This window comes from Carassius carassius, chromosome 5 (assembly GCF_963082965.1).
Source record: "Carassius carassius chromosome 5, fCarCar2.1, whole genome shotgun sequence".
NCBI classification, from domain to species: domain Eukaryota; kingdom Metazoa; phylum Chordata; class Actinopteri; order Cypriniformes; family Cyprinidae; genus Carassius; species Carassius carassius.
This window is the reverse complement of record NC_081759.1, coordinates 31,169,405-31,185,364: the sequence shown is the minus strand read 5'-3', so window position 1 is coordinate 31,185,364 and position 15,960 is coordinate 31,169,405. Positions and strand designations below refer to the sequence as shown.

At 36.1% G+C, this 15,960-nt stretch overlaps 1 protein-coding gene across 1 annotated transcript; it reads left to right on the top strand.

The window, feature by feature from the left end:
- Window positions 1-3,716: 3,716 nt before the first annotated feature.
- Window positions 3,717-15,056, top strand: LOC132140410 (neuropeptide FF receptor 2). Its single transcript, XM_059549194.1, has 4 exons — window positions 3,717-4,071; window positions 11,900-11,999; window positions 12,518-13,430; window positions 14,476-15,056. Exons 1-4 carry the CDS (start codon window positions 3,717-3,719, stop codon window positions 14,491-14,493), a joined length of 1,386 nt encoding a protein of 461 aa, XP_059405177.1. The 3' UTR covers window positions 14,494-15,056.
- The last annotated feature ends 904 nt before the right edge of the window (window positions 15,057-15,960 follow it).

Below are 15,960 nucleotides of genomic sequence, written 5' to 3'. Positions count from 1 at the left end.
ACATGTTTTTTAGGCCAAAACATTTTTTGTCACATCCAGCAAACATCTCCTCACTATCCGCTAGCTGCCTTTCCCCTGAACAGACTGTAAAAAAACCCGGTCTCTCTAGACACCACAGGCTCCATAAACAACAAGAAAAATAAACTGGGCTCACCCGGACCACGAAACATAACAAACTGTTACAGCCAATAACCGACAAGAAAGATTTGGGGGGTTAGTGCACGGATGAGGAGGAGGGAGGGTCTAGCTAGCCTTTGTTTTGTTTGACAACAATTCGAACGTCAACAAGAAGTTACGACTCCCGGCATCGCTTAGAGCACCTTTAAGATTTTTTTTTTTCATTGATTTTCCTTTGCTACTAGCCAGTAGGATAATATGTCATCTTAGCATACTCTTACAGAACAATTCATGCTTAAGGCAACATTAATGTTTTCTTATTCTCATGTATTTACAACATGTTTTTTTTCTTTCTATAGTTTAATTTTATTCTATAGTATCTAAGAAATCTTAGTTCAAAATATTTATGTGCAGCCATATGAAATATACTTATGAAGTTCAGCTATACTTTGGGACTTCAGATTGAATCAGAAATCTTATCAATATTAAACACATTGACACATATCTGTGCTTTGAAATCAGTTCTTCTTTTTCAGACTCACTGAAATGATCAGGTTGTTCTGGAAAGGCATTTATATTTTAGGCAGAAGGGACAGATGTGCGTACTATGTTACTAAACAATGAAGCACAGTTTATCTCTGTTTAATACAGTTCATTTTATATCAGCACTGTTCAGCAGAGTTATTGAATGCAAAAGAATTTCATTTACCAGATATTTACCAGATGGCTTTTTTACATTGACTTCTACATCTTTTTATCCACAATTCATCATAGATTATATAGGCTCTCTCCGTTGAAATTTGCCTCAAAGTCTATACAGAGACATTGAAGTACTCATGCTCACAGACAAAAATACCAAGCTTTGTGCAGCTGCTTTGCAAATTGACAAAAGAATGTTGGTCTTGTCAGTTCTTGTCTCTGGTCCATCGGTGTGCAAGACTTCATGTTTAATGGATGAATGTCACTGAACTATTAACTGGCGCTTGAAAGCATGAGGGACTTCAGCACACATGAACTACGTCGGCACACTTTTAGTATTGCTTCATAATCCTGAGAGAGTAGGATTAAATTGGTTTTATAATATATCAGTGCAAATCATTGTCTTTGTTCCTGGTTTTACTTTCAAAAACAAAACTGCATTTTTACTCTAACTGAACTTCTTAGAAGAAAAAAAAATGACGTAAGGGGATTAAATACCATTAAATCAGAAAATAAAGCAGTGGAGCACAAAGCAGACGGGTTAGGTGTGAGTAATGCTACCTAATTCAAATACTGCATTTATATACTTGATGATTATGACTAAGACTGCTGTCATTGAAGTGCATTAGCACTTCAGTGTTTTCTGTTTCAGGTACATTCTGTGCCATTATACTTTCTAGTTTATAAGCCTTTTTCAAAAGAGAAATAAGGAATGTACACTGTAAAAATATCTTGTTAAAGGGCTAGTTCAGCCAAAAATGTAAATTAGGCTGTATTTTACTCATCCCAGAGGCATCTTAGGCGTACATTTCTTTCTTCTTTCGGACAAATCCAATGGTAGTTATTTAAAAAATTGTTCTGGCTATGACAAACTCTGTCATCTGATAGGATGCCACGGGGGTGAGTAAAACACAGACTAATTTTCATTTTTGGTTGAACTAATCCTTTAAATATATGGAAAAATATGTTTGCTGGTATTTCCAGAAATTAACTGTATAAAATATGGTGACAGTGTTTCAGGATGACATATTTTTGGTGCCAAAGAGACTTATAGTAAAATTTGCATTTGCTGTTCAGTCATTCAACCCAAAGACAGTTCTTTGAATCAGAAAACAAGAAAGTTCAAATGAGGGTGGACAATATTTAGTGTCAAACCAGTCATAATTTACATCTCATGTCCAACTCACTATTAGCTGCATGGGATTTGATTCTTGGGGAGATCATGTCCTTCAGAATTCACAGTAACATAGATCACATCAATTGTATAAGGCAGCAGCAATCTGAAAGTGAAAAATGATTTTGAATACAAATTAAGTTCTGTCAAAACAGTCTATAAATAACTGATGCATGGTCATTTATATTTACATGAAGTGTTGATCAAGAGTTAGGAAGGTCAGACTTCAAGGCTATTGCAGCTTAATTGATTTCTGTGCATTTTAAACCTGTCATGTACTGATTATTTTTTTACTCTTTTAAACTTTTTAGTGGTTGCTTGAAATTTGTCCTCAATTTGAGTCAACTTAATTAAAAAATAAGCTATAGAAGAACTTAATTCTTATGAATAAATGAAGCCTGTTTCTACCCGCTCTGTATTTTTATAAAAAAATGACTGCATGCACTTCAATAACAAACTAAGGAAGGTTTATCACTCAAATGTATTTGGCAGCTTTTTTTTTCATTGGCAGCATCTGTTTTTTTTAGCTTTAAGTGTTTGTAGCCCGTCATATTGTCTTTAATTTTCTAATGTATCTGAAGCATTAATTTTCACATTTATACTTGCTGAAATAGCTGCTTTGTGCCACTAATATGGTCGCATGTGTCTTTTATAGAAAAACACTGTTCTCTCATCAAAGAATAGTCAAGGTGAAGGTGAAAAGAACAGTAAATTCATGTGAATTGAACCATGAATTATACACGTCATCTGGCATTTAGAAACACTTCATCAGACTGCTGTGAAATATGATTAGAGATCTCTGTCAACATGATTCAATAAGACATTTCATTTCTGACATTAAAACTAAATAATTCAATAAAAACATGTGCTGTCACATCCTAACTCTGTTGAACATGAGCTTTTACACCTCATTGCTCCCATCTCTTCAAGTCTTTGTTTTACTACATACAGATCCCTCAACAAGAATTCACATTCAAAGTATTTTTATTTCATAAAATACTCTAGTTTGCAAAGCATAAACAAAAAGCAGCAATTGCACTGCTTTTTAAACTATTTATTAGGAGGACTGGGAAAAAGGCTCAATAATCCATATGCCTTATTTCCTTCATGCATTGTGTATGTCATATTCTGTATGTCACACTTGTTTATCTGAATATGTGACCTCGCCTTAAGCTTTCAAGTCAGAGGAACGGAGCTGGCTTTCCACACAGATTAAAGATTGTAACCAAGCACAGATTCTCCTCCAGCACTCTTAAGTGACATCATAAATAATGCAGTTTATTTTCCAAATGTGCCTACAATTTAAATGATTCATAACCTCGCCATTTTAGCTATGTAAAGCACAGACAACTGCAAGCAACTAGTTGGTTAGATAATGGAATAGGATTTAGAACATTTAAAGCATGCTGCATGTTAATGCAGAGGGAGGATGCAATGAGAGAGGATTTGTGCACACCTTTTAAAGTAGTTCATTAAAATAATGACATTTCATTGTACCATGTGGGAATATGACAAAGGGTATTGAGGTGGTGGAAGTATTCTTTTCGATGTAATATGAAAGAGGGTTCCAGGATCATATACTGGATAGTTAGTTACATTAATATTTTTAAAAGCGCAGAGATGAGATTGTCTTTTCAAGAACAATCACTGCTATATATTTTATATAGGCCACCGTATGAAATGTAGATGAAAGACAGGTCAGATATTCTTCTCTCTCCTCAGAAAGATGGCGTTGAAACTAATGGACCCAAACTCCACTCTATCATCTCCATTCTTCTCCCCTGTGGAGAACGGCCACAACGTTTCAGTGAACCATACCTCCTCTCGTCCATATCCTTATCCAGACGTCACCTACGTGGACTTCTATCTGCATGAGCCCTTGGTGTCCGCTATCTTCATAGTATCCTACCTCCTCATCTTTATTGTGTGCATGGTGGGAAATGGAGTGGTGTGCTTCATTGTTTTAAGGAGCAAGAACATGCGTACGGTCACCAATCTCTTCATTCTCAACCTGGCTATCAGTGACCTGTTGGTTGGCATCTTCTGCATGCCTACAACATTGGTGGACAATATCATCACAGGTAAAGGCATTCTTGTTAATGTGATTAAATGTTTCCTGTGTTTTTCAGACAAACCTTAACTAGGTCAAACATATATATATATATATTGCATGTATTTTACTATTTATGTACAATAATTGTCTTCCTTCTGCTGCTACTATGACCTATCACCTAATAGGTGGTTACTTACCTGAAATTCCAATACAATTGATTTGAAATTGTACTATTATAGTTCATATTTAAATTTGTATTATATAGACTACTTCTATTTATAGTTACTGTAAGTATTAACTGAAACATTTATGGATCTTATGTCGAATCAGTGGTTTTGAGCTTGTTTCAAACATTCCACTAAGTTTCTCAACTGCATGCTCAATGTTTTGACCAGCAGTCAAAAGTCAGCATCCACAATCCAGCACAGCATCACACATCAAACTATTGATGTCTGCATAACACATCCTATTTCATTCTCCACCCAATCTAATCTCACACACTCACCTCTAAACAAACAACCATGCCAACATTTGTGTTTGTTTAATTTCCCATTATCATCAACTTCATCCATCGCTGGTCTAATAAAAAATACCAAATGGCAGGCTATGTTTTTTATGGCCACACTGCAATTTCTCAATAAAGATATCCATCAGCAAAACATGTGTTGATGTGTGCAGTATAGTGCAGAGTTCTGCATGTTTCCTGTTTAGTAAACCCACCCCACACATACAGTACTTATCAGAACACCCAACCCATTATCCAACAGCAGCACTCATTTAAAACTGTACCCAAGCCGACCTGTTTGACATAAAAACTGTGACCTGAACCACACCCACATTAAATCTACTACATCCCTTGATCAGGTAGACAAAAATGATTCGTTTCTCTTGTAACACAAGCAATCAAACCGATATTTGGCATTAGGAGCATTTAAAAACAATAGACACATAGCCCACCATGTGTGTTCATTGTGTAAGTAATACAAAACTTTTACATCACAATGGGCCTACATCACATGAAAAATCCACCTATACAGGCTATTTTTGAACTAATGTTCATAAATCATACCACAGGCTATATAGATGCCTTGAAGCCATGAGGCTTTTCAACAGATTTACTCTGCATTTAAATGCTGTTTTCTTGTGTCTGCAGTGCATACAGCCGGTGGCCCCTGGCCCTCTTAGCAGCATGAAAATATAAAACATTTGTACAAATTATGAAGATAATCTATACAGAAAGCAATCAAAGAGTGATTCCTTTTTATAATCAAGCTGTCAATCATTTCCGTTGCAGTGTTATTTGCAACAATTTTCAGTATTGCAAATCATGTTGTAAATAGAAACTTTTGACAGTCTCCAGATTACAAAGCATTAAAACAAATAAACACAGGACTGTTTGAATGCAACTGCCTATCAGTGGTTACCGGACTGAGTCGAAATACAGTAGTCTTGGTTATTGGATCCACAGTCCACCTGTGCCTGTTGATTCCTTATATTATTCCATCATTTACATAAATTATTAGCAGTTCACCCATCGGGTATACCTTCCCACATCCTCTGCAGTCGTGACATAAAAGTATTAACTTTTCATTGAAGGGGGACAAATATGGTAACACCAGGCAGTCTAAAATGGCTACATTTTGAGAAATTGTTTATATGAGTAAGGTAGTCTTTTATGACAGTACCATAAAATATTCTGCAAATTGGTTTGATCTTGTTAATTTTAAAAGAATTAGAAAACATATAAGGGATGTTTTCTGCACAGTAGAAACATTGGTAAATGATAAGATAACTTTCACAATTCTAAAAATGATTAGTGTTGATGCCGCACTATGCACATGTCAATTCAAGACATAATTAAAGGTACAGGTTGTAGGACCTGCCACTAGAGGGCACACTACCAAAACAATAACAATCGCGTGGTTTGATGATGCTAAGAAGGAGCATGGAATGATGGGATTTGTAGTCTTCTACCCAACCGCTGACGGCCATCAATCAGACGGAAAGATAAATCATGGATTTAACGTGAGTTCAACGATTTGCGCGAGTAGATTACATACAAAGTCAATGCAAAGACGCGATCAGATTATGGATCAGACATGTCCTCGCGCGGGTCTAGAGATGCGATGCCCTGAGTTTGGCATGTATTCCCCATAATACTAATCTTGTTGATCTTTATTAATAGCATACGTTTTCTGTAAAGATACGAATCAAAACAACTCACCTGTCGAGTAAAACACAACCGAGATCGGCATCTCTTTCTAGTTGAAGTTTGTCACGAAGCTACTTTCGCATTTGTCCACGACACTGTTGTCATGTGGTTTCTACGTCAGTAAAGGCGGTAACAAAGGGTAACTAACGTCTCTTTTTACAGGCGACTGAACTGCCCCGTGTCACTGTTTAGAATAGAAATTTTCTCATGATTTACAAGTAGTTGAAAACATTAAAGATATTGTTAGTTATCAGCTGGACAAAATATATAACACTAGCCTAGTGGTTTTTGGATATTATACTGCAAATATATTACAAATTGTACCTTTAAATTCAAGATATAAAATATATTTTAGACTACATGTAAAATATGTGACTCAAATGAGTATCAATTTCTGTTGAGTATCAATCAAATGCTGTTTTAAAGTTCATCAACCCTACTAATTTAATAACATTTAATAACAATCAAACTTTAGCTGATTTTTTTATACTCTACATTTGTTGTGATGCCTGAATTCACTTGTAGCTATTAAAACTTTTACTTTTTTATGGTACACAATTTTTAAACTGATCACAAACAGATATCCGTGACAAAAGGATAGTGAGAAGATTATAACAGAAATATCATGCTACACGCTCCTTCCCAGCAGAGAGTGAACTATCATGTCAGACCCAATTTGATGATTCAACAGATATGTGACTGCATTGAATATTAGTGTAGACTCATAGCATTTTCTCCTGCTTATGGCTTAATAAAAAATGTGTGACATTTACATTTATGGCATTTAGCAGATGCTCTTTTCTATGTGATACCTGATGATGGCTGCTCTTTTCTGAGCTACCAAACAGATGAGAAGCCAAATCTCATTGAACGACTGAACTCCCTCTCTGTCCCCACAAACAGGACTGCAGCAGATGAGCTGCCTAAAGAAGCTTTAGGTCAAGATGACATAAATCTTTATGTAAAACCAATGTTTCACATTTACCAGTGCTGCTTTTCCACCTAAGGCCTCGCATGTAACAGCTCCATGTAACTGGCTCCACAATTCCCACTTTCAAAGCCAAGGCAAAGCAAGAATAAGTGTTGACATATGGCAGGAAGATTTTCCTGTTTTGTGTGAACATCACCTGACAACAGCAGATGAGTTGAATTTGTTCTCAGCTGTGTACTATGCTGCATCCCAGCACCACATAAAAACATCAACAAGGGTCAGAGCCTATTTGATATTTGATCTGCTGGAAAATGCAATGCACCAAACACTCCAAGGCATTCCAAGAACCTCAGCGACAATACCATTGTGTGCGGTTCAGCATGAACAGACCATGACAGCAGCCTTACGGCATTATTCAGAGGATTAAAGAAAAAAGCCTGACCCTTATTTGCAGTAAATGTAAGTTTTACGTTGGAGATCTTTGAATTTGTGTCCTCAGCAAATAGCAAAGACTATCTGCTGACCTCAGAAAGATGACTAGAGTGTAACACATCAGTTCTCTAACCATTGCCAGTAAAATGCTAGTCTTACAGGCATGACATAAACTCTGTTTTGACCACTAACTTTTCTTGATATGATTTGATGGTTTTAGTGTTAAATGATATAAATCCATGCAAATTTCAGTCTTACTGTATATGACCATCCAGCCGATTGTGTGCCTGAGTACAGCAGTGGGAGCACATGCGATTAGGGAATAGGCATCTTGTGAGTTTTTCGTAAAATAACTAAAGAAATAAAAACAGAAAAAAACCTCTCATTCACAAAATGTCTTTTCAAATGCTGTATAATCCTTCTTGATCTTGCAGTTTATAATGCAAAATAACAAAATCAGCTGTATAAAAAAATTGCATATGTTTTTTTTCACAGTTTTTTTAAGGTAGTTTAGTAAGGTAGTTGTTAAGTTTAGGTATTTTTTGTAAGGTAGTTTAGTAAGGTAGTTGTTAAGTTTAGGTATGGAGTAATATCTCAAATATGGTCATGCAGAATACGACATTAATATAAGTAACTGTATATTGACATTCAATAAGACTGTGAAACTGTGCAAATTGCAAATTGACATTATAATTCAATTATGTAGATTAATTTAATCTAAAATTACAATATTTATTTAAATGGATTCTCTATCAACAGTGTGTTAATTATATTTATTATGCATTTAATATTCATAACAATATACATATTAATATTCATGATAAGTATTTATTATGCAATTTGTTTATAGCCAACGCCAGCAGAGCTCTTATTGATGGTTGAAAATGACACTCACAGACAGAGCTATTGTGTGGAGATGCGAAAGCACTTTCACTTCTACATCTATGGCAATCCATTTATACTTGTAACAAGTCATTAACCCATCAAATTTATCTGAACAATCAGTTGCAAACAGGTTTCAGGCCATCTGGTGGAACTGAGTGTTTTCTTTGTTAAATACAGAAAAGGGTCATACAATCCACGTGACATTGTCTGTCACGCCAGCCTATTTCTACACCCTCAGTCTTCTGTGAATTGAACAACACACCAACAGCCTTGACTCTTGAATAAATCAGAGTCTAAACAGTCCTGTTTCTTCAAAAGTGTTTTCTCCAAGGCTTTGATGAAACACCATCCAGTGAGATCTCTCAGGTCTTCCAACCAGAGATTACTAGTTGTCCCAAAGCTTTGGAATAGTCTTCATGCTTTTACATTAGAACTTAACATATCACTCCTCCTTAGCTTATAGTTATAGTTATAGCTTATTATGTAGTGTTTTTATATGTTATATGTTTTAACATCCTATCTAGCTGTAGTTTTTATTTATTTATGTCCTCGTATTTGCCATCCTATTTTGTAATAATCGTTCTGAACCTGAGACCTGTTGCTGTTGTGTGCTTCACCATTTCACTCATTCACATGAGCTCATTTAGCTTCATGACTGACATTAAGTGCCATGAACAGATCTTCTGCTGGCTCATGAATCACATCAGACTATTGAAAAGGCAAAAACCCTCCTTAGACAGTAAAAATATCTTGTTCTTAACTTAATTATGAGTTGAGGCTGTCCTGGCCTTCGGGGCCACAGGTCATAGCAGACACAAGGACAGATACACATTTGTAAGTTCCCCAATGCAATCTACAGTAGAAAACCGCAGCATATACTGTATCATGAAATAAATACAAAGATACAAAGTAAATGGATTTATGCTTTCAAAGGAATGGCCTCCACCCACAGTTCAGCTCTACTACATAAATTTAAAGCGAAAAACACAAAGATTTTTTCAGAAATACCCTGTGGGTATTCAAGTTTATAATTTTTATTTACATGCTAGTCTGGTGTTTTTAATGTGACAAACCTTGTGCAAATTCATTCATACAGAGTTTTCTCTTTAAAATGGCGGTGTACCAAAACTTGTCTCAAAAACGCAGTTTGAAACAGCCCTGTTTTCTATGTCACAAACAATTCTGTTTACAACGTGTCATACGATGATCAAAGATTTAAACGATAAAATTATTTACTAAAGGGGTTGGAGTAAAGGCATAATTGCAAAATAAATTGCTGTGGTTGGTCAGCTTGTATGTATGTTCAATAATATGGAAATAAAACAAACTAATAATAAACTCTGACAGAGTAGCCTATACTTAGACGCTTTTTGACAGTAAACGGTTCAGTAAGTTTGCACTAGCTTGGATTTTACCAATGCAAGATGACAGGATTCTGGCTGCAGGCGAATGGATCTTTTGAAGTTCATGCGGACTTCAGACAAAGCACTTCACGGACCTGAAACAGTACAAACAGCAGCTGTGCATCTTTCTAAGAGAACATTGTGCAGTGCTACAAAGATCCCCTTGCTGTGTTTCACAACAAACATTCCAACCTTCCTAACAGTAAAAGCCTGATGTGTCTAATACAGACCTACAACAGACTTACAAAACATGAAACTGTAGGCTTAATGACACCAAAATTCATCTCAGACTCTGAAAGTTAACTACAAAGTATTTTACAGAGAGACAAAGTTTACCCATTACTCTTCATTCCCCCTCATCAAAATCCTTAACCACATGAACTTTGTAACAATCCTTTTAAGAATCTTTTGCAGTACAACCAAGACAACTGATTCAGAAAAATAAACATCCTCCATTGTGTCTGACTACCAACAAAAGTATTTTTTTCACAAAGCATTTTGTTCCCAATAGTACTTGTTGGATGTTTATTTCTAAATGCTAACATTATGATAATCTCATTTAGACCTTCAGTGTGACATTAAACTTGACATTATCCTATGCAGATTACTGAATAATTGACGTTATATAATTTTCATTCATGTTGTGGAGCAGAGCGACACAGTAAAGAAAATGGAACTCAAATGAAATATTGATTTGCATCTTTTATTACAATTGAAAAACCAATGAACAAAAGTGGTAATATTCACACCAACGTCACTCTTTTTGCTCTGCCCACGTAATTTGTTCCAAATGAAGCCACAGCAGAACCAAGTGTTTCTGACTGAATCAAGGCTGCGTTCCAGTCTACCCTAACTGTCCTGTAACGTGAACATGCCAACATGACTAAATAATAGCTGTGGGATATTTCCTTCACTGACTATGATCTTTATAAGAATCAGAAGTGACACATGTTCCTATGTCCGTTATGATTAAGATGGAGAAAATCTTACTTTTAAAGCTTTGCTCTTATTTCTAGAACAGCACATTTTTCATTCTCTATCTCTCTCTCTTTCTGTCTCTCTCTCTCTCTCTCTCTCTCTATATATATATATATATATATATATATATATATATATATTTGCAGTTAGATTCATATAATTAAGCTGGATCTGGATTGTTTTTAGTTCTCTGTATAAGTAAACCTTTAATACTGTATAACCCGTGCCATTCTCTGTCTTTTTCTTTGTTGGTTCCCCTCCTCTCATTATTTCGTTGTCTTACTGTCTCCTACATGTCTCACAATCTCTATCCATTTTTTTCTCTCAATTTTCTTCTGTTCTTCAGACTCATTTTCTCTTACACCATCTGTATTTTCAAAACTCTCTTCATTTATCACATCATTATTCATACCCACACGTCGACCAGCTGCTGCACAATATCTCCAACTTTAATCAGCCTCTTAAAAGGATCTTCTGGGTTTAATCTCACAAGAGGTGAACAAAAACAACTGGTCCCCAAGTGACTGAGCTCTGTTCTTCTCATCAGTCTCTTCTGTAATCCATTTAGCTAACACCACTCATCACACAAAAAGTGCCAGCTCCAGTTTGTAAGCTGAAAGAGTCAAGGGAATGTGTTAAAGTGGTGTCAATAAGTGAAAAAGAGAGTAAATGAGAGCGAAAATCCAAATGGGAGAGATAAAAAAATCCACATTGTAAAGTCTGTATGTCAAGTTGCATTAACTATAAATAAAACTGACAAAGTAACAAAAAGTAGGAAACAAAAAATATACTACAGTAGAAACTGTCTTGCATAGAGAGTAAAATTATAAAATAAAAAGCATTTAAAGGTGGGCTAAATAGCAACATTTTTTTTATTTCAATACAGATGCTTGTAAATGATGTCACAAATTGGGAATGTTGATCTAAAGTATTATATGAAAAGTGAATGGTTCCTGAATATATATACAATATGTAATTTCTACCCTGTTGTTCATACTTCACTTTTCTTCTGCAGGCTGGCCTTTTGGCAGTTTGGTGTGTAAGTTGAGCGGGATGGTGCAGGGAATATCTGTATCTGCCTCTGTCTTCACATTAGTGGCCATCGCTGTTGACAGGTGGGCAAAAAAAAAATACAGTCAATATAGTTGTATTTAATAGTATTATCAAAATATAATTCTTTGTGTATATGTGTTTAATGTACACTACCGCTCATTTTTGGGGGTCTGAATTTTTTTTTTTTTTTTTTTAAGAAGCCTCTTGTGCTAACAGTTTAAATTTAATTTATTCCCTTCGATGGCAAAGCTGAATTAAACTAGTCTTCAGTCAGTGTCACATGATCCTTCAGAAATCATCAAAAATCTGATTTGCTACATTTGAAAACATTTGTGCAGAAAAAAAGTAATCTCTTATCTTTGTTTTTGACCCTAATCTTCTGTAAATAATTTAATAATGTAAAAATTATCTTCACGTTTATATTTATGGTACAGTTTTCCTTAAAATGCTTTCTTGAAACACATATTTTCTGTTTCTGTCTCAATCTCCTCTGCTCCGTTTTCTGTCACCCATCTCTTTTCCTCTCTCATTTTAATGTCTTTCCTCACACTCTCATCCTTGTTTTATATTAATGTGTCAGATTCCGCTGCATTGTCTATCCCTTCAAACAGAAGCTCAATATCTCCACCTCCACCCTCATCATCATCATCATCTGGGTTCTGGCCATCTCCATCATGTGTCCGTCTGGTGTCATGCTACAGGTCACCAAAGAGCACAGAGTCTCTATCTTGCTAAGCGATGGCAACAGCACACAACCCTTCTACTGGTGCCGTGAGAACTGGCCAAACCAGGAGATGCGCAAGATTTACACCACAGTACTCTTCGCTAACATTTATTTGGCACCTCTGACCCTAATTGTCATCATGTATGCCCGGATTGGAATCACGCTCTTCAAAACATCCATGCCTGTCCCTGTGAGCCAAGTTGGGACTTCAGGCTCCGGTTGTAGCATTGGGAAAAACAGCAGATATGAAAGTCGTCAGCTGGTGTCCCGGAAAAAGAAGCGGGTCATTAAAATGTTGCTAGTGGTGGCCCTGCTCTTCATCTTGTCCTGGTTGCCGTTGTGGGCACTCATGATGCTGAGTGACTACGCAAGCCTGAGTGAGCGTCAGCATCGTATTATTAACATCTATTTTTATCCTCTGGCCCACTGGCTGGCGTTCTGTAACAGCAGTGTAAATCCCATAGTCTATGGGTTTTTCAATGAGAACTTTCGCAAAGGTTTCAAGGCAGCCTTTAAGCTTCAGCTCTGCTCAGCCCATTCGGGGCTGAGAAGGAGCTACTCTCACCGTCTGCAAGGGAATGCTGTATTACCTGCCAACTTGCCCCTGACCAAGGAGTCTGCACTGGAGGCTGGAGGTCCGAGACCAGGACAGGTGCTCATCCAAGAGCTGGTGTCGGTGGGCAGTGGGAGGGGTCTGGGTGAGAGAAGCCAGTCATCAGGCAAAGAAAACGCGAAAGAACAGGATCTGATCATGGAAGATCTGGAGAAGGTTTGTGTGTGTGTGTGTTAGAGAATACTGTACATTTTATTGTTTTGGACTTAAAATTCTAGATATCATATACTTTTACATGTAAGATTTTTTAATGTATTTATTTAATTGATTAAAAGTTACAGTAAATACATTTATAATGTTTCAAGTTCTCTATTTTAAATTAACGCTGTTTGTTTGAACTTTCTGTTCATCAAAGTCTCAAAAAACATGGTTACCACAAAAATATTAAGCAGCATAACAGTTTTCATTCAAATCAGCATCATGGGACACTGAGGTCCTCAGCAATGGCTACTGGGAAACATACAACATTTAGAAATTTTGATACAATTTTATATAAAAAATAAAAATGTTGTATCATATAAATGCTGGTTTAGTGAGCATAAGAGACTTCTTTAAAAAACATTAAAAAATCATAAACCCTAAACCTATAAATGAAATGTATACAGAATTTATATAATGGGATATAATGAGAAATACTGATCTCATAAAACGAACTTATTCAACAGAATTTGTGCATTGCAAATTCCAAAATCCTTATTAAACTGGCAAATAAAAATATTCTTGAGCAGTTTACCATTACAAAAGATGCTTTAAATAAACATCTTTTTTTTTTATTGGCAGCCAAGGCAATTTTACAGATGCTCTTTACTAAATTGTCAATTTTTTGGATGAGCAGATTTTTCTAATAATCCCTGTATGGTCTATTTTTATTAAAGAATTTTTCGGTGACTGCATCTAACTCAGGGTATTGTTATAAATGTTATAAATGTAACTAATGTTTGTTTTTCTTTCTTAGTGAATAAACAAAAATCGGCACACTGCCACTACTGCTCTCAAAAATGTATAAAATCACGTTTCAAGATGTTTTGCCTGACGAAGACCTAAGGGTCGAAACATTGTTCTTTTATACATTTTTGAGAGCAGTACTGGCAGTGTGCCGATGTTTGTTTATTGACTGTGAAGGGTTTCATATGATCGAGCACCTGCCCAAAGTTTTTGGATGTGCGCACATTACACTCTCTCCATTGTCTTTTCTTCACAGGTAATGTACGATCTATAGGTGCTTAGTGATTTCTTGGAACCCGGTCAAAGATACTGTGCGCTCAGATGATTTGATGCTCATGAAAGGCTGATTTTTCCCTTCTCGTTGAGGGTTGTTCTGCTGGGAGGACACCTTGAGTTCATCTTTCATCTCTTTTCATCTAGGCAAAGATGAAATTTCAAATTTTATGACAATAATTGTGCCAGACAGGCAGACTGAGCTGGAGGGGTTAAAATTCAGACATTGTGTGTGACAAACACAAAGAAGGCCATTTTGTGGACTTAGCTTTGACCTAATAAGATGAGAAATGAAATGACATCTCACTGGCTGCCAAATAATGCCCAGTGTCATTTCATGGCTGTATTAGCTGATTGCATTCACCCTGTTTGACCTGAGGAAAGAACCCTGAGGTTTGTCGAAAATTTCAAGGCCACGAGGCAACAACATGGATATTTCCATGACTTTAAGCCTCATCTGACTCAAGTGCCTGAACAGGGGAAATCAGAGAGTGCTTTCTATTGCATCTCCTCTCTGTCTGGTAAAATGACTGCATTTTGTTCAAGTGGTCTGTTCAGTTTCTCCTGTTGCTAAAAACTTGCTGGTTTACAGGGTGAATGTAGGTCTTCATCTCTGCCTATTTAAATGAGGAGCATCATGACTATGAATCTATATTAGCATAAAATAGCTCACTGTAACAGGAAGGGCATTTTGCCAGGGATTTTCAGAATCACTCAACAGTCTGTGCTCTGACATGCGGGACAGTGCCTGAGGACCTTTTCAGACTCTTGAATTCATTTTAAATGGGCTGCTGAACAGAAGAGCTGTGCCTTAAAAAGAGGGCATTAGCGGTCAGTAACAATGAGAACTTGAACGTCTCCTATGGAATGAGTCAAGAAACAAATCCACAAGGAAAATGGCAAATGTCCAGACTGTCTCTGGTCTTTGCATCTGACATTTATGCTTCTCACAGTTTCTCTTTTGGCCCTACTATGAACGAGATTTCACGCTTTTATCTGTGTAGAAAAAGAAAAAGCTTACTTTACAATGATGTATTGTTGTCTGTGTAAATCTGGCAGGTGTTCAATTCTAAAGTGATATACTTGATGTACACAATGTTTTGCTGCTACAGTGTCCTCTGTGAATTTCTTTATTCATTTTCAGTTTGGAGCTTTGCACTTCAAAACAAACATCCAAGTTCTGTTCTGAAGTTCCTATGTGTAACAGACAGCACAAAATGATTGTTGTGCTTCTAATTAAGTGATAAAAAGCAGTTGCAAACTTTTCACAGAAAACATTATCTTCTCTGAACTAATAAAATTGGTATAAAATTATTGTCAAAATATTACTTTTCACTACCAAATTATATGTAGTATCTAAGACGTGATATTAATTAGATGTGAATTCCTGAACTTAATGAATTATGTAATTCGCTTAGCCTTAAATACAGCTCTGCTGTGGTACTCTCAGGAAAAAAAGTACAAAACC